Source organism: Balaenoptera acutorostrata, chromosome 12 (genome assembly GCF_949987535.1).
Source record: "Balaenoptera acutorostrata chromosome 12, mBalAcu1.1, whole genome shotgun sequence".
NCBI classification, from domain to species: Eukaryota; Metazoa; Chordata; class Mammalia; order Artiodactyla; family Balaenopteridae; genus Balaenoptera; species Balaenoptera acutorostrata.
The window spans coordinates 54,166,957-54,187,186 of NC_080075.1; the positions used below are offsets into that span (position 1 = coordinate 54,166,957).

The 20,230-nt window shown below is 38.2% G+C and overlaps 1 protein-coding gene across 1 annotated transcript in view; it reads left to right on the forward strand.

Moving 5' to 3' along the window:
* The first annotated feature begins 372 nt into the window (after positions 1-372).
* The window catches only part of FBXO11 (F-box protein 11), a 100,644-nt gene continuing 80,786 nt past the window's right edge, over positions 373-20,230 (forward strand). Inside the window, exon 1 of the mRNA XM_057558404.1 lies at positions 373-1,384. Within this exon, the coding sequence (XP_057414387.1) occupies positions 1,156-1,384 (229 nt within the window). The 5' untranslated portion in view covers positions 373-1,155. The remainder of the gene's footprint in view (positions 1,385-20,230) is intronic.

Below are 20,230 nucleotides of genomic sequence, written 5' to 3' on the forward strand. Positions count from 1 at the left end.
CATTACATCAGCAGCCCCCGCCCTTTCCTCCGAGCACCTCCTCTCCCAGAATCGTCGCTACGCACTAGCGCTCTCTTCACCCAACCCCCGCTCTATTATATGCCCTGATACCTCCCCATTATCACCCGCCCCACCACACTCCCCCTCTCCTCCTTCCCCCCCTCCTTGGCTGGGGAGGGAGGAAACCCGAGAGAGGAAACAGGGCGTTGAAGGAAGGGACTTGGCGATAAGAGCAGAGGCCCCATTGGCCCGAAGGTTGTATGAGCGCCTTCCATTGGCTGCTTTGCCGGAATCCCCGCCCCTCTACTTCCCCGCCCATTTGCCCCTCCCCCGACGCCCCGCGGCCCTCCCCCGCGCCCCTAGCCAGCCCCGCGGCGGGGAGGGACCGACTGGGCGAGTGGCGGCTCCGGCGGTGTCAATGGCTCCTCCTGCCACGGAGCAGCAGCAGAAGCAGCGGCGACGGGGCTGAGGAAGAGAAGGAAAGGCTCCTTTAAGGAGGAGTTACGACGACGCCTCTTTTTTCCCCTATCTCCTCCCTTCACACTCATTTCCCCTTCGCCGAGGAGAGAAGGGGGGGAGGGGAGAGAAGAGGCCGAAGAGAGAAAAAATTCCTCTCAGAAATCTCTTTCAGGGGGTGTGGGGGGGAGGAAGAGAAAAAAAAAAAAAGAGCCGGGCGCCCCCTGCTCCCTCCCTCCCTTCTCTCCCTCTCTTCTCCTCCTTCTCCCTTCCTCACCCGCCCGCCCACTCCCCCCGCCGACGGAGACGCCGCTCGGGAGTCGGCGGGACCGGGGTCTGTCTCCTCAGCCGCCGACGCCGCGGTTCGCCTCGGGATCCCCAGGCGGGCGGACGCCCTTTCTTTCTTTCTCTCGCTTTGCCCGTCTTTCTGTCTCCGTCCCTCGCCGCCGCCCCGCCCGGCGGCTTCGGCCTTCCCCGTGCGTCAGGCCCGCCCGCAGGGCCTCGCTCGGTCTCTGTCTGTCTCCGCGGGCCTTTCTCTTGACTCGGGGTCTCGCTCGCTCCTCCGCCCTTACCATCTCCCCTTCCTCTCACCCCTTTTCCTTCCTCCCCCCTCTCCCCACCCCCTTCTCCTGCTCCGGAGCTCGCGGTGCGTGTGCGTGTGTGTGTCCCTCCGCCGACGCCGCCACCTCAGCCCGGCAAATGAACTCCGTCCGAGCCGCCAACCGGAGACCCAGGCGAGTGTCGCGGCCGCGCCCGGTGCAGCAACAGCAGCAGCAGCAGCAGCAGCAACCCCCGCAGCAGCCGCCGCCGCAGCCGCCGCCGCAGCAGCAGCCTCCGCCGCCGCCGCAGCAGCAGCAGCAGCAGCCTCCGCCGCCGCCACCGCCGCCTCCACCGCTGCCCCAGGAGCGGAACAACGCCGGCGAGCGGGGTAAGGCCGCGTTCCCTCCCCGCCGCCCGCCGGGTCGGGCGCCTGGCCGACCGGGACCCGCGGGAAGGGAAGCCGGGGCGGGGGCGGCCTGTGCGCCCAGGGGTGGGAGACGGAGGGTGAGCGGAGGCGGGTCCCCCGGTGCCGCAGTGTCAGCCCGGTTTGGGCCCCGGCCGGCAGGAAAAGCCGCGGCTTCCCGACTCTCCCGGGCTCTGGCTCAGGCCGCGCTTTGTTTGGTTTCGGGGGCTCGGCACCCTCTCCCCCCACCCATCCTTCTGGCTTCTCGGCCCGCTCAGCGACCCCGCAGGAGTCTGTTGGTGGGTGGGGGAAGAGCGAAGGGTGGGATTTCCCCCTTCTCGGCAGTCTTCCACGGTTTGGTCTCCCGTTTCTAATAGGAGGTGGGGGGAGCGGCTGGGAGTGATCGGGTGGTTGGGGCTGGCTGGGGAACTTGTTTTTCCCCCTTTTCTCTGTTAGCCTCCCCCTTCCTGTGGAGGAGGGGAGAGGGGGACTCGGAGTGGTCGGTGGTGTTGGCCGGGGAACTTGTTTCCCCCGCCCCCCTCCCTAAGTCACGGGGTAGGGGGAGCAGCTTCTCTTCTCCCAACCCCACGATGTTTGCTGCGCAGTTTGGCTTTAGTTACAGAACCCCCGGGAAGGACCCGTTAAATCAAGACCTTTAAGTAAATGTAGAATCCATCGGCCATTTCCAGCCCCCTCCCTCGCGTGCAGTGCAGTTACCCTTCCGCTCTATCTACACCCCTCTCGCCTGTCCCCCCCCCCCCCGGCGTACCCCCAGGCCACTGTGCTACCCCTCCATCTCCCAGTGGGATTTGAACGCCCCTTCCTTAGAACTGGCCCCTTGGGAGAGAGAGTGTGTGTGCATGTGTGTGTGTGTGTGTGTGTGTGTGTGTGTTGTGTCCAAGGCCTAGTGAAATGTGTCATTTGGACTCAACTGTGCAGCTCTGTCTGGTAACCACCATTGTCTAAGGGCTGAGGCTCCGGAGGGTTGGATTCTTGCTTTAGCAAAAATAATGTTCAGTTCTACTTTGAAGATGTGGTTATTTGGGGAGGTGCAGGAGGTGGGGTGTTGCACCTTGGTCTCCAAATGCAACTATTCTCTTTATTAGCTGCTCTCAGTGGGGGTGGAGGTCAGTACCATATTTATGTATACGGTTGTTTTAAGGAGGAGGGGAATTGTTAGGAGACATTTTGCGTGTTTTCGTTGGCGGATTAAGGTTAATTTTACGTGCGTTGGTTGTCACACCTCCTTTGATTAAGGGAATTAAGATTAAATGCCTTTATAAAATTATACATTCTTTTCTTAAAAATTGTTTTATTGTTGTACTTGATCAAAATACTTAACAAATGAAAGAGGGAGATGATAATCTGAAAAATAGTTTAAAGGGTTTTCACTAGTCACTGCTACAGATAGTCCTTGTGAAAGCAGTTTTCTATATGTTGCTTGAAAGAATGTGATGTTTCAAGCCAGTTAGAGGTCTTGTGCAACATTATTGTTAATGTGTTTTAATGATTCTTGGATACATTTACAAATTTTTTGTAAATTAAAAATATTTGTAGTTTCAACATTTCCTTTTACATTTGCATATCAGGGTTCTCCTGTGTTCCATTCAAATAATATTCAAGTCTCCTTCCAGAATTGGTACTATATGTAATAGAGTTGACTAATTATTTTTTGAGAAAACAATGACACTGGATTGAAATCATAATAAGGATTCTATTGCTAGAAGTAAGCTTTTCCAAGATGTACTGATTTGTTAATTACATTAACAGTGGATCAGATCCTTTCAGCCAAACTTAGTCTCATTGTGTATTTTTAAATGTTAATTCTGAATTTCCTTTTCACGATTTGTGTGTATTTTCAAACTTAGTTGAGGTCCTTATATCTTGGTCACTTTTCTTCATTTGTTTGAAATTATTAGCTACTAAAGTCTATTTCCTTTTGAAGTAAAGTGACTGGGTAGTTGGCAGTCACATGCCGGAGTGTCATTTTTGTTTTCATTGATATCCATAAACTGACTAAGATGTTCATGAATTAGAATTTCAGTATGTACCCAACCAAATGGTAAATCATATTCACTGTAGGGTTGTTACTTTGCTGCTGCTGGTAGGAGCTGTTCTGGAGATTCTATGTTGGCACAGAGGGGGAAAGAACTTGCTGATTAGCCTTCAGGGAAAATGCTATGGGTCTTTTGGAGGGCAAATAAATGGCCTCAAAATGAATGAAACATTAAGATGAATTAAAAGACTAAAATAAAAAAGATTTTGCTAGTTTTATGTAAAAGATATGTCATTCTTTGAAAATTGGCATTTTGATTATATTTTAAATGTACAGTTCGCATAATGATCAGAAGCTAGCCAAGAAGAATGCTTTTCATTTTAACAGTTTTATGGAGTATGCAAAGTGTCACTATTTCTGGTTTAAATAGGAAAGGTTTTTTGTTTGTTTGAAAATATTCTGGGTTTCATAATTTTGACAAGGTAATGAAGGAACTACAGCTAATGTTGTGCGTGTGCATGTTTTACTTTTTACTAACTTTTAATGGATATGTAACTCTTGCATTAGAGTCTTGGATAGAGTTACATAATAGTGGGTCAGACAGCTTTCCAAGTAGGGAATTGAAGTGAGAGTGTTTCAAGGCAACTTAAGTTAATTCAACCTATATAAAAGAATCACTTATTTCATGTAAAGGGTGGACTTAAGGCTTTTATAGTAATAAAAGTTATAGGATAGTGTTTTTTTTCAAGCAGAAATTCTGTCAGAACTGGTTTTTAGTTGCTTCTTTGCCCTCATGTTGATTAGTCTAAAAACTTCCTTGACACCTCCTTTGTTTTTGAATGTTTGTAATGGCCAATGTTTAAAGAAGAAAGAAACAGCCTTATGGAGTGAAATCTTATGAGGACTTTCAAAGCCTTTCTTGGGGGAGATTTTCTTACACCCCACATTGAGAAATAATCAGTCTCCGTGTTTCATGGAATGCTTTCTTCATTTATTTTACCCGAAATGGTCCACTGTCTAAAGAAGGAATACAAATCATGAGCATTTTTAGGCTGTTAATTTAAAATCCTGAGTTTAGGATTTCACATACCACTTTAAGCTGGTAGAAAATAATTTGTGTTCCACATAGGGACCCTTTGATAATATATTGCAGATTCAGTGAAACTGAAAGTAGTGTGGGGTTGGATTTTATATATTCGTTTTCTTTTAAAATCCTAAAAGGATTTAGGTTTTGCAACTTGTTCTGCTGAATTTATCTTGAAATCTATTTGGTAGTCTTTTTTTAGAGGTATGTATGAGGAAAGCTTACAAGTCTGCAGAAGTGCTATGTATTCTGAGCATTTTCAGTTTCTCGTTGTTAAAATTGATTACTTTGAATAGGTGTTAAATGCACGTGATTTAAAATTCAAAAGTCCCTTTCCTACACCTGCCTTCAGCTACCAAATTTTCCTACCTGGAATCAGTCTATTGATTGATTATTATGTCTGCTATTAATTTCTCATTTATTATGTTTTAATAAAAGATGAAATTTCACTTCTGAAAATCTTGATATGGAAGTTTTGGAAAATAAGTGTAATTTTCTAGTTATTGGGAAATTCATAAGATTGAAGTGCTGAAATTTTAACTGTGATCATTTATAGTTGAAGGAATTCAATGAATACAATATATTAGTGGATCTTGCTATTAACTTCTAGTCTGAAATAATTATATAGAGTAAAAATGTAATCAGTCTCTTTAATCCCATATTTGTGGGATTAAAATCTCACCTATTATCCTGGAATTATAGTTGTTTGGTTTTTTTTTAAGTGAACTTTTAAAGTAGTTCAGTATATATAGTATTACATAAAATATTTCTGATGTAGCTACATATCTATTATATGCAGCAGTCAGGAAACTCCTTAGTGTTCTATTCATGCATGCTAATTATACTTTTCTGTGGGGTTTTAGCCCATTATATTTTACCTTCGGGTTCTTCCTACTGCTTACAGAATAAGGAACTTCTGCAACCTTTTTGATAGAAGAGTTCTGGACAAGGAACCTGATTTTTCCTCTTTTAGGAATTATGTACTGTGGGTCACTGTTCTCCCATCTTGTGGCTAAACCTTCAAAATATTTACATGGCCTGAGAAGAGAGATGCCACTCAACTGTGTCTGTATGCGTTGTGCATGTGTGTGTGTGGCCTGTTTCTCAACACTTAGAAATTATTTGAGGAATAGAAATGGGATAGTGACAATACTGTTGTTAGAGTTCTGCTGATAAGGCCTAAGGGTTGTCCCTATACTGTTTGTCTTTTTCATTACTGGAAATTCTGGCAAACCCGAGGAAAGGCCAACCAGCTTGGAGACCTACCAGGTAAGGCAAGAAAGACCCAGTTAGTGAGGACCCTTGAACTTAAATTTGGCAGAATTCAAGGCTAGTGAGTATTTTCTCAGTCTTTTTTTTCTATTTGTTTTAATTTTGAAAATAAACAATCTATAGTAATGAGTTATTTCAACTTGAGGTCTCTTATTGTTCCCTCTTTTATTGCTAACAAGTTACTCTTATTTTGTATCTATCTTGTCCCATTGGTCTCTGAAGGGTTACTCTGTTTTAGACCTTCCATTTCTCAAATTTATCAGTCATTTAAATTACATTCTTGTTTTTCAGAGAACTCTGGTTAATATGTGAGGTTGTAAGCAAGGTACCCCCAAATTGCAGTTGTTACCCTCTGAAAATAAAATTATAAAGAAGCAAAATATAAGGGATGAGACAGTTGGGGGGAGTATGATGGCTAGAGCTCAGAGCTAGAGCTAGCTAGATGTGGGTTCTAATCCTAGCTATACCACTAGTGTGCTATTTGACATGGGGCAAACAATGTAACCTCTCTGAGCCTTACTTTATTATCTTTAAAATAGGGACGGTAACACTTGTCTTAACGGAATGGTAAAGATAAGAGATAGTAAAGTACCTAGCATATGGTAGATGCTCAATAAATGGCAGCTCTTTTAAATATTAAAAATAATAGTAAGGAATTGAAGCAGCCATTTATAAAACTAAACCTAAGAGATAAAATATGTATGAGTCGCTAAAGAGTTTCCGTCATATCCCAAAATTCAGTCTGGGTGATGTGTTATAACCTCAGATAAACTGATTTGCAATTATAAATCACTAATCTTATATCCAATGAATTGAAATATTCTTTGAAAAAAGAATAAGAAAATGGAAGAAATGGGTATTTGGAATAATAATAAACATTGACTCTGTTTCTTCTTACGTACTAGAGTCTGTGCCAGACACTTTCCTTATATACTATTCCTCTTAGCAATTCTATACGATGGCTGTTAACATAGCAGTGAATATGCTTGGTAAGTAGCAGAGAAGAATTTCAAAATTGATTTATATCACCTAATCTTTCCATAAACAAGGGAAGATACTGAAAGACATTTGGCAGAATATCTCCATCACTTTTACAGAAAGGAATAACCTAGCCCTTGCAGCACATCAGTCCCCTGTCCTATCCCATCTTTCCTGTTGGAGGCAGATACAGCAGTCCAATGCCACTGATTGTTAAATCATTTGGTTTCACGTTTTCTGAGTAGCTTTCTGATCATAATTTTACCTCATGTAGATTTGTCTCCAGATGAGATTGCACTGATTGGCCCACATGTTTTTCCAGTTTGTTGATGAGATCACTAAGCACTCATTGTGCAAAGAAGGGTAGATTTCCCTTGAATTACTCATAAGTTATGAATAAAGGGTGTTAAGTCATTTTTTAGTTCATAGTTATAGACTGGACTGTTTCAGGAAGGAAAAAAATGTGAGTTAAATTAGATTTCAGTAGGAATTTTGACAGGTTTGTAGACTAAATACCCTTTTTTTACCATAGCTTGGTGTCTTTACATGCATAGCTTTGGGTTTTTACATAAGTTTGGTTAACACAAAAAATGTGCTTAAACTTAATCCTTAGAAAATAGAAAAATGAAACTAAGTGACTTCCTTTACATAATTTAGTTGAAGGCAAATATTGAATATATTTACTTTACTTTGAAAATGAATGTGCTGTGTATTTTTTTATTTTAAAACACCCCAAATAAGATAGCGTAGTTAAAAGCAAATGCAAATCATTTAAGGTAGTTGTTTATTCTCCCAATTTTTAAAAATCTAGTTGTCAAATGTTCTGCCCTTCTAACAGATGGAAGATTGTATGACTGTGTTCAAAAAAGGAGAAAACATTATTCTCTCAACTGGTGGCTAAACCTTAAAAAGCATTAATGGGACTTTCCTGGTGGTCCAGTGGTTAAGACTCTGCACTTCCAGGGCAGGGGGCACGAGTTCGATCCCTGGTCTGGGAAGTTCCACATACTGTGTGGTGTGGCCAAAAAAAACCCCCAAAAATCCAAAAAACATTAATGTATACTTTCACATATCATTAGAGATGAGGTGCCATTCATCTTTTTTGTGAAGAGAGCCTACTTTTCTCTTTTCTCAAAGCTTAGAAATAATTCTAGTGATAGAAATGGAGTAAGAAACTGTGCTTTAAAATTATTTTTCTGGTAACAGTGATAATCTTAGTTTCACAGTTTTCCCGTGGTGTACACTCAGCACTCAGATGGTTGAGTTGGGTTGTGTCAGAGTCTTTGACTGCTGCAAGTTTGTGTGGAATTAACTGGCTACTATGTGGATGCAACCTTTGGCATTGGTTTCTTTAGTACCATGTGTTGATAACTGACTTGCATGAGTTTAGCCTTTACTGGTTTACTGACTCTACTTGGGTTTAGATATGAGAATTCTTTTTGAACTCAAGTATTGATTTTGTATCTTGCATCCATAGTATATAAATACATATATAATGTGTGTATATATGTGTATACATACATACATATGTATGCGTAAGAACACATGGCTTTATGAGACTCTTAACACTTAGGAGGAAGGGAGTGGGGAAAAGGAAAGGCATAGTCACCTGTTATAGTTTTGAGGGTTGGTGTGTGTATATATATGTCATTAGTAATTGATCTACTTTTTTGAAAAAAGAAAAAACTAACAGGCTTTAAGGAAAATTAGAAGTGAGTAGAATTCAACAATGGTAAGTAGGAGTCACTCAGGTTTGTATCATGGCAGAGAAGATCAAAGAAGACTTGTTTAAAATAAATGGGGATGGGTGAAGACACTATTTTGAAATCTAGTATTTTTGGCAAACCAATTGTATTATAAAAGAAATTGTGGAATTGCTCATTTTCCTTCTTTATATAGAAGAAATTTCTTGTTTACAGTTATTTGTTAAAAGTAGACACAGAACTTTGAATCACTATGTTGTACACCTGAAACTTATATAATACTGTACATCAACTATGCCTCAATTTAAAAACGTAGACACAGAACTAATTCACAGTTGTGTGCAAATGACTGGTATCTTTGTAATCCTTTGAAATGTATTTGCATTTTAAGAAACTGATTATTTGGTCAAATTTTCATATTTTAAGCTCAGTATAAGTAGGAGAAATAAGCAATTTGGAGAAAGACTTTTTGGGTAGGAGTGCTCCCTCAGAGGCCAAATGAGCCCATCAGAAGAGGGGGAGAGTGGAAGATTTTTGCAAGAATCACTTACCTTACATATTTATTTTTCCTAATCTACTACTTCTGAACCTAAAATTTGTCTTAAAGTTTCACTTTTTCTTCCCCCCAAAAGAGTAATTTTGAGTTGATGGTTTGGAGAGAAGAGAAAGAATTTGAGCAGGTACAAGTGACAGTATGTATGGGTCATTTACATTAACAATGGTCATTTGATTAGAAACCGTTTATATGTAACTTTATATATCTATATGTGTATGTACTATATATATATAACTACATATAGTTATTTAAATTGTAGAAATAATTTTTATTAGTTTTTTTTAAGATTTATTTATTTATTTTTGGCTGCATTGGGTCTTAGTTGCGGCACGCGGGATCTTCTTTGAGGCACGCGGGATCTTTAGTTGCAGCACGCGGGCTTCTTTCTCTAGTTGTGGCGTGTGGGTTTTCTCTCTCTAGTTGTTGCGCCTGGGCTTCACGGTGCACGGGCTCTGTAGTTTTCGGCATGCAGGCTCTCTAGTTGAGGCGTGCGAGCTCAGTAGTTGTGGTGCGTGGGCTTAGTTGCCCCAGGGCACGTGGGCTCTTAGTTCCCTGACCAGGGATCGAACCCACGTCCCCTGCATTGTATGGCGGATTCTTTACCACTGGACCACCAGGGAAGACCCTATTAGTTTTTTCCAACTTAAGGTTTTGGTGAAAGTATACAAGTGCACACAAATCACTGATGTACAGCTTGATGACTTTTCACAAAGTGAAGATATCTGTGTAATCAGTAATACCTAGATCAAGAAATAAAATACTACCAGCATCCCAGAAGTATCCCCCACCCCCGCCAGTGCCTTCCCAGTCACTACCCCCAACCCTATCTTTCTAACTGGTTGAATTAGTTTTACCTGTTTTTGAACTTTAAATATAATCATCTAATATATGTCTATGTATAGCTGATTCATTTTGTTATAAAGCAGAAACTTAACACACCATGGTAAAGCAGTTATACTCCAATGAAGATGTTTAAAAAAATAATAAAATAAAATACAAAAAAAATAAATGTAATCATCTAGTATGTATTCCTGTTTGTTTGACTTATTTTGCTTAATATTTGTATGTCAGTTTCATCCATGTTGTTGCTTGTAGCAATAGTTCATTCTTGTTGCTGAATAAGATTACATTGTATGAATAAACTACAATTTATCCATTCTACAACTGATGGATATAGAGTTATTTCTGTATTTGGCTGTCAGGAATAGTGCTGCTATGAGCGTTTTATATTTATCTTCATGAGCACATATACACGTTCCCTTTTATACCTCAACATATGCCACTGCTTATCTTTTCCAAGGGCAAAACTTCCATTTACTTCGCAAAAAATGGAAGATAAAACAGCTTTAAGACAGATATGAATATGGCCTCTTATAATTATGTTGTTGAAACTATTTTATTTCAAATATTAGTGTTTTTCTTAAATTTTTTGATATTTCCACTTATGTATCCTTTAACAGTCCGGTGTTAGGCAGTTTACCCATCAACTTAATATGCTTTAATTTTCCCCAGAGATCATAGGTAGGGTTATTTTGAGGAGAGGGGAAATCTTTTTTATATTCAGGGATTTTTAAAACTACTGTGGACCTTAATATGTAATTCTGAGTCTTAAGTCCAAAAACTGTTGTTTCTTTTTGCTACTGCCGTATTTTTGTTTGTCCTTTTTTGTTTGGAACCCTGTTTCTTACTGCTTTTTTAAACTTATCCTTTTAACTCCTGTGAAAATATTTTGCTATTGTTTGGTCAGTTTCATTTTATTTCTTGTTTTTCTGCATATATTAATTATCCTTTGTTATCTTACATTCAGGTTATTTATAAATTATAAAACTTTCACAGAAAAATTGGGGCACATTTTGCTCTCAGAGTTGTTTTTTTAGTCTTTGTCTACATCTCTTCGTTCCTTTCATATAGGAAGAAGGTGTAAAAGTACCTCTGCCAGCATCATGGATAAGTTCTTTCTCAAGTGAAAGCTTGTGCTGAAGTGCTAGTGATTTATAAGCTTGTATACCCTATGATACAAGTATCCCCTGAGAATGACAGATGGGCTCTGTTCTTAAAGAACTACTTGCTTGAAACTGATGATACAGTAGCCTCAGATACCAAAGGAGTAAGATTTCATTATTTCATGTCTGCTCTTTCAGCACTTAACAGTCCAGTGTTAGTACTAACAGTTGTTCTTTCTTGTCTACAACAAGCAGTGTGGAGAGGACTGTCACCTTCCTTTATGTTTTTTTAAAATTATTTTTAACCATAGCCACAGTCAGTAAATGTTGCTTGTTAAGTTTGGGAGGGATAAGGAGCCTGAGCTTTTTCAAAGTGGCTTATTCTTTTTTCTGCAGTTGTTTCTTGATCTCATTTCTAAATTAGGAGATTTTAAACTGACTTTTGAGATGGTCTGAAACTCTTTCTGTATCATTTGAGTTACCAGTATAAATAAGTGAGGTCTGAATTTGGGTATTACTATACAGATATATTTCTTGCCTTGATGGAACTTAAAGTTGAGCTAGAGACTGAATATAAATAACATCTGAGATCAAGATGACTTGAAATAAGCGTGTTGGTATTATTTTCATTGTCCTCTGGTACATATTTTTTAAGAATGAATATATGTGTGTGTGTGTGTGTGTGTGTGTGTGTGTAAGTGTGTGTATCTGGAGTTTCATTTGTAACCTTATCTTTAGACTGTTTGCCGAGACCATACTCTCTTAGAGAGTTTTCAGTTAAATGCTATTAAGATGAAGTTTTGTTATGACTCCCTACTCTTCGGTATATGTTTTACCCTTTAATCATTCGTTGAATTACCTTTGTGCCACACTTAGAAAGTTGTTGCAGCTCAAACATTAAGCCAAGTTATAGCGTTTCTACGTAACTGAGAAAGAAACATGTGCCTAGTGAAGGAAATTACCCACAGAGTTGGGGTCATTCATCTTGTTTTCATAGTATTCGTCCTTCTTCATTACATTCATTGTTTCGCCGGTATATGCAGAAACTGAGAGTAGGTTAAAGTTAGATAATGTTGTTAGAATTTAAGCTCAACTGCAGAAATAAAACAACACTTTCGGGTTCTTCATAGCATGTGTAATCCCACATACCTAGTAGTCATAACTCTCAGGATGCCTTCATAGATTTTTCTGATTCTGTCTTAGTATCTCTATTGCCACATCTCATGGGGAACCTGTTCTCTATTTCTGAGTTACTTGGTTTGAGAATCTCTTAGCTGAAGTCTTTAAAGCTGAAAAACTGAGCTGGGAGATCTGGATGTAGTGAACTTGTCCAGGGTCTGTAAAGTTCACATACCAATCACAGACATACTTTGGTAACACACACATACACACAGTGAAACTGGGAATAGGCACTCTTGATATTGTGAAGTGTCTAAAATTTTTTGGTAAAATGTTAACAGTAGTGTCTTAGGATGGTGGAGGTGAGATGATTTTTTAAATTCTCTATAATTCTTTGTTTTTCGAAGACTGTATATGGAATATGGAAGGAGGGAGGTTTGTATTTATTTTAAAGAATTTAATAGTTCTGATTGTGATGTGAACTCATTCTGCTTGGTTTGATGACATAGTCCCCACGTGGGTCATTTTAAATATGAATAAAAGCTTAAAACTCTACATTTTTCAATGCTGTAAGTGTGTTTTAAGTACTTATTAATTTATGGACATTTTTGGGTTTTGTATTCATTATAACTTTAGGATAGTAATTGGCTAATTTCATATATAGGAAATGAGGATAACTGATGATCAGGAATTCAGAATTAAAAGCAAAATTTGATATTTGGAACTTTGAGCCAGTGATACTGTCTTCCCAGGATAAGTTTCTGACTGTAGATTATGGTAGTAAATACATACAGATAATATTTTAATTACATGCCTGGCTGAATAATGGAAGATGGAAATTTAGTGTGCAAACGAACTGGGTAATTAGGGGAAAAAAGATTTATTATTGTTCACAACAGATGGCTACTTCCTCTGTACTCTGGTGGTATGGATTCATGTCTATTTGATAATTTTATACAGGGGGACTATTTTCTTTTCATAAAACTGGTGTTAGCTCTGAAGAAATTAATGGCTATCAGTTTATTAAGTTCAAACGGATTGCTAAGGGAAATTGTTTCATCATTATTAGTTTTTTAAAAAGCCACATTCCTCCCTTTCTAAGATATTATATTCTAAGACGTTTTGGACTGTGGGATCTAATGTGTTTGGGAATAAATAAGAACCTGGCAATGTCTTTCAAAAAATAGGGGCCTTTGAAGTTAAATTTAGTAATTAGATTGGGAATTAACTTATCTCACACTCACCTGACTATTCTTCTGATTATCTTTATAAACCCAAACCAGGAGAAAACAAGCATTTTCCTCTTACAAAATACACTAAAACTTTCATTGAATGAGGTGAACTGTTTGGCTTTTTTGTTTTTTTTTTTAAGTAGGGGCTATTAATATGGTTTAGGGCAAATCAGTCATTAAATGTAGATTCTATATAGTGATCAACATAGTTTTATGAAGAGCTGATTACAGATATATTTAAAGTGTTTTTCTGAAGTAGTGACTTGGTAGCTGAAGAGGGAACAAGAACAATAGAGCCAGGTTTAAATAAAACATTTTATTCTTTTATGAAGCAGTCATACTGATGTTGTGACAGTTGGGGGAACCTTAAGTTGTAGTATATGGAAGCTATAACTTGTAAAGATAGTGCTAGACATTTGCAAATAGATATTTACTAAATGGTTGTTTCTTTTTCTCTTCACCTTCCTTTCCTGGACTCAAATTTGTTCACATAATCACTGATTTAAATGACCGAGCATATTAACTTCATTAATAATTTTTTTAAATGTGATGAGGTTGAGTACTTGAAAAACCAAAAATAGAACTCAAATTACTTTGAATAGTCTGTTAAGAAAAAATGAACAAACAAATGTGCTTTAATCTTTGTAGAAATAACCAAAAAATGAGCAGTAGCTTAGAAATGTTGAGCCAGAAGTAACTATAGCAGAAAGTGATTTGGTCTGTAGTTGAATGAATCATCCTAAAGTGTGTGTGTGCATGTAAACACATGAAGTTGTATCATAGCAATGTTGGAATGGTTGAAAAAAAGGTAATGTCTATTAGAAAAACTTAAGTGTTATTCTAAAGAGTAATAAGCTAAAGGGCAAATTAAGAACTTTCAGAGAAAGTAAAAAAACAGTCACTTTTAAAATTACATCAAAAAAAAAATTAGGAATAAACCTGATCAAGGAGGTGAAAACTTCTATGCTGAGAACTATGTAACATTGATAAAGGAATTGAAAATGATTCAAAGAAATGGAAAGATATCTCATGCTCTCCAATTGGAAGAATCAATTTTGTTAAAATGGCCCTACTTCCCAAAGCAGTCTACAGATTTAATGTGATCCCTATCAAATTACCCATGACCTTTTTCACAGAACTAGAACAAATAATCCTAAAATTTATATGGAACTGTAAAGGGACCCAGAATTGCCAAAACAATCCTGAGGAAAAAGAACAAAGCTGGAGGCATAACTCTCCCAGGCATCAGACGATACTACAAAGCTACAGTAATCAAAACAGAGTGGTATTGGCACAAAAACAGACATATGGATCAGTGGAACAGAATAGAGAGCCCAGAAATAAACCCACATACCTACAGTCAATCTTCAACAAAGGGGGCAAGAATATACAGTGGAGAAAAGACAGTCTGTTCAGAAAGTGGTGTTGGGAAAACTGGACAGCTGCCTGTAAATCAGTGAAGTTAGAACACTCCCTCATATCATACACAAAAATAAACTCAGAATGGCTTAAAGACTTAAATATAAGGCATGGTACCGTAAAACTCCTAGAAGAGGACGTAGGCAAACATTCTCTGACATAAATTGTACCAATGTTTTCTTAGGTCAGTCTCCCAAGGTGATAGAAATAAAAGCAAAAATAAATAAATGGGACCTAATCAAACTTAGAAGCTTTTGCACAGCAAAAGAAACCATAAAACGAAAAGACAGCCTACAGACTGGGAGAAAATATTTGCAAACGACCCACAGGGCTTAATTTCCGAAATACACAAACAGCGCATAAAACTCAGTAACAAAAAAAAAACAAGCCAGTCAGAAAATGGGGAGAAGACCTAAATAGGCATTTCTCCAAAGAAGACATCCAGATGGCCAACAGGCACATGAAAAGATGCTCAACATCACTAATTATTAGAGAAATACAAATCAGAACTACAATGAAGTACCACCTCACACCGGTCAGAATGGCCATCATTTAAAAGTCTACAAATAACAAAAGTTGGAGAGGATGTGGAGAAAAGGGAACCCTCCTACACTGTTGGTGGGAATGTAAATTGGTGCAGCCACTATGGAAAACAGTACGGAAGTTCCTTAAAAAACTAAAAATAGAGTTGCCATATGATTCAGTAATCCCACTCATGGGCATATATCCAGAGAAAACTCTAATTCGAAAAGATACATGCACCCCAGTGTTCATAGCAGCACTATTCTCAATAGCTAAGACTTGGAAGCAACCTAAATGTCCATCAGCAGATGAACAGATAAAGAAGATGTGGCATGTATACACAATGGAATACTATTCAGACAAAAAAGAATGAAATAATGTCATTTGCAGCAACATGGATGGACCTAGAGATTATCATACTAAGTGAAGTAAGAGAGGAAGATAAATATCCTATGTTATCACTTATATGTGGAATCTGAAGTATGACACAAATGAGCTTATATACAAAACAGAAACAGACTCACAGACGTAGAAAACAATTTTATGGTTACCAAAGGGGAAAGACGGTGGGGAGGGGATAAATTAGGAGTTTAGGATTAGCAGATACAAACTACTATATATAAAATACACAAACAACAAGGTCCTACTGTAGAGCACAGGGAACTATATTCAATATCCTGTTATAAACCGTAATGGAAAAGAATATGAAAAAGAATATATATATGTATAACTGAATCACTTTGCTGTACACCAGAAACGAGCACAACATTGTAAATCAACTATACTTCAATTAAAAAAAAAAAGAATTACTTTCACATGGTTGAAAGTAAGTCTTAAAAGAAAAATGTTGCTCAGTTATTTTTCTATATTTTAAGAAGATGGCTAGAGAAAATGAATTTAAATTAGATTGATGATCTATACTGGTGGAAATAACATCTCACTAAAGAAGATTATGTACTTTTCTTTGATGGCAGCTATTATTATTAGATATTTTAATTATCTTAGAGATAGTAAATTAGAAATTATAGAATGTTGGAAATAGAACCATAGTGCCAATTCTTGAGGTTTATTCACTTGCTCAGGTTGGAATTATACAACACAGGTTTCCTCACTCCCAATCAATGATGATGGTGTTATCTGTTTTTTTTTTTAACATAGATTTATTATTTATTTACTTTTTGGCTGCGTTGGGTCTTGCTGTGCATGGGCTTTCTCTAGTTGTGGCGAGCGGGCCTACTCTTCGTTGTGGTGGGCAGGCTTCTCATTGCAGTGGCTTTTCTTCTTGCGGAGCACAGGCTCTAGGGTGTGGGCTTCAGCAGTTGTGGCATGCGGGCTCAGTAGTTGTGGCACATGGGCTCAGTAGTTGTGGCGCACGGGCTTAGTTGCTCTGTGGCATGTGGGATCTTCCCAGACCAGGGCTCGAACCTGTGTCCCCTGCATTGGCAGGCGGATTCTTAACCACTGCACCACCAGGGAAGTCCCAGTGTTATCTGTTCTTGTTCTGGAGTTTCATTATCATTCTGTTCATTTTTCAGTTTAGTGATTTGTTAAACCTCTTGATCTGATAAACTCTGTAATTCCGTAGTTGAACTAAACAAAATTAATTTTTTTTAGAATACTTCTCTTAGTAACTTAAAAAGAATATGCAAGTAAGATTATAGTTTGTTTTTTATTGGTTGACTTAATTTTTTTGTTGTTGTTTTGTTTTGGCTGTGACTGGTTGGAAAAAAAGGCAATTATATTGATATTATTCAGTGTAAGGTAAACCATGTTTGACGATAGATTAATATGGTGATTCCCAGTGTAACTGATTTCAGATGCGTAAAACCTGGTTAATGCTTTTGAAGAGGTAAAGCATTTTTTTTTTCACTATGAATTCAAGCGTCCATTTATGATACTGGTGGTATTTCAGTCAATAAGGAAGTGATTTACTATTCACTAAATGATATTGAGACCATTGATTATTCATTTGGAAAAACATTCAGTTAATTTCCTACTTTGTACAATAATAAGAAATACATTCCAAATGATTAAAGAGCTCAAATTTTTTTAATTAAAAAAATTTTTTTTGTAGTAAAAACATCTGACGTGAGATCTACTCTTAACAAATTTTTAAGCGTACAATACAGTATTGTTAACTATAGGCAAAATGTTGTACATCAGATCTCGAGAACTTATTTATCTTTCATAACTGAAACTCTATACGCATTGAATAGTAACTCTTCATTTCCCCTTCCCCCTAGCCCTTGGCAGCCACGATTCTACTCTGCTTCTGTGAGTTTGACTATTTTAGATACTTCGTACAAGTGGAGTCATATAGTATTTGTCCTTCTGTAACAGGCTTATTTCACTTAGGATAATGTTCTCCTAGTAAGAGCTCAGTGATTTTTAAAAATCATAGGAGAATGAGAAGAAAGTACTTTTTTCCTAAGCAAGGCCAAAAAAAATCCAAAAGTCATTAAAGAAACATCAGGAAATCGACTATACAAAATAAATTGAAAAATCTATGCAAGAAAGGTGAAAAAACAAAGTTAAGGCAAATGAAAGACTGGAAGAAAAAAATTTACACCTATCCAACATACAAACAATTAATATATGAGTCTTTATGAAAAAAAAAATTAGAGATAAAATATAACTTATTGAGCTGAATCCTCTTTTAAAAACTATCTGCCATCCCATTCCCCTCCTCACTCTCACCCTTCTCAGAAATAACCACTGTCATGAATTTGATAAGAACCTGTTCATTGCTTTTTAAAAATATTCTTACATGTATGTGTGCATCTGTAAACATTCATGGTTATGGTTGTTGCTGGGGGAAAGAGCTTGCCTTCAAGATGTTTATGGCTCAGTGGATAAACAGAAATATGAAATATTCTCTCGAAAGACATTTAATGTGTGCCAAGTGAGTGGTATAAATCATGAGTGCCTGGCACTCTAGAAATTTTTAAATGGTTGCTAAATGAATTAATGAATACAGAGTATATGAAACTTAAAGGAGAAGTCAGTTCTTTTCCTCTATCCTACTCCCCAGAGGTAACTGTTAATTGTGTTTGTGTGTGTGTGTGTTTGTGTTTACTTTTGAGTTTGTTTAATGCATGTGCATATAAATACACATACTTTTTTAAAAAAAATTTATTTATTTATTTATTTATTTTTGGCTGCATTGGGTCTTTGTTACTGTGTGCAGGTTTTCTCTAGTTGCGGCAAGCGGGGGCTACTCTTTGTTGCGTTACACGGGCTTCTCATTGCAGTGGTTCCTCTTGTTGCGGAGCACGGGCTCTAGGTGCGGGCTTCAGTAGTTGTGGCACGTGGGCTCAGTAGTTGTGGTTTGTGGGCTCTAGAGCACAGGCTCAGTAGTTGTGGCGCACGGGCTTACTTGCTCCACGGTATGTGGGATCTTCCCGGACCAGGGCTCAAACCCGGAACCCCTGCATTGGCAGGCAGATTCTCAACCACTGCGCCACCAGGGGAGCCCCACATACTTTTTTCATTAAAAAGAAACCACACTGTATGTGTTAACTTGTAAATTTTTTTCTTTTTACTTAAATATATCCTGAGCTTTTATTTTTTTTAATAACAATATAAAAAGTTACCTCATTCTTTTTTAGTGGAGTAGTCCATTATGTGAATGTACCACAATTTATATTAAATGTACCTCTATTGATTAACATTTAGGCACTTTTTTTTGCTATTATAGGATTTCAGTGTTGTACTAATGTCTTTATATGTTTATGTCACAACTTCAGTAGTTTCATAAAAGTGAGTTACTGAATCAAAAGAATATCTGCCTTTTTTCTTCCAGTTTTATTGAGATATAATTGACATGCAGCACTATATACATTTAAGATGTATAGCATAATGATTTGACATATACACCATGGAATGATTGCCACAATAAGTTTAGTGAACACCTGTCATCTCATACAGATACAAAATTAAAGAAATAGAAAAAAAAGTTTTTCCTTGTGATGAGAACCCTTAGGATTTACTTTGTTAACTTTGATATATAACATACAGCAGTGTTAATTATATTTATCATGTTGAACGTTACATCCCTGGTACCTATACGTTTGTATCTTTTGACCACCTTCATCCAGTTCCCCTTTCCCGACCCCCCCCCACCTCTAATAACCACAAATCTGATCTCTTTTTCTATGAGTTAGTTTGTTTGTTGAAATATAATAGACCTACAGCACTTTGTTAGTTCCTGGTACCGAATTTGTTTAAAAAAAGTAATCCCACCATTAAGGAAACTAGTCTGAGGGTTAAAATGGTTTGGAAAGACTTCTCAGAGAAAGTGGATACTTTAACTAGATCATGAAGAACGAGTATGTCACAGAGGAAAGGGAAAAAACAACATTCTTAGTGAGAGGAAATGGGCTGGACAAAGGGCTTGGAAGAGTTACCCGGACAGAGATTTTTTATTCTGTCCTCATACTCTGTTCATCTCTGAGTTTACTTTATGTTGGTGTTTCTTTTCCAATAAGGAAATTAAAGTGTAGTTAGTCACTCTGCTGTCTTCAAGGCTTTACTCTACCACCTGTGGGTTAATCTAAATCCTATAGCCCAGAATTCAGTCTTTTACACTTTGGCTGCCTATTTTTCTTTTATATGATCTTCTCTTGACAGACTCATCTACATACTGTTCTTGAATGAACCATACACATTGCTAATTTATGTATATACATACACACACACACACTGTTACAAAATTTTGAACTCAGTGGTTGTTTGACTTACGTATTTGATCACTTCCTTTTTACCCCCATGTCTTCTTGGTAGTTACTTATATCCCAATGTCAGGTGCTTGCTGTCATTTACAATTGTTGGTAGGGCCATTTATGCTTAATGTGTGAAGGATGATTGGTAAAGATTTGGTAATATTTTATGTAGTAAGCTCATTTTATCTTGTTCCATGCCCTGAATGTTTTGTTTATAATACTGTTTGGCAACAAAGTTTCTGAAAACTCACCAGAATGTATTTTCTCTATTAATAGATATCTAATA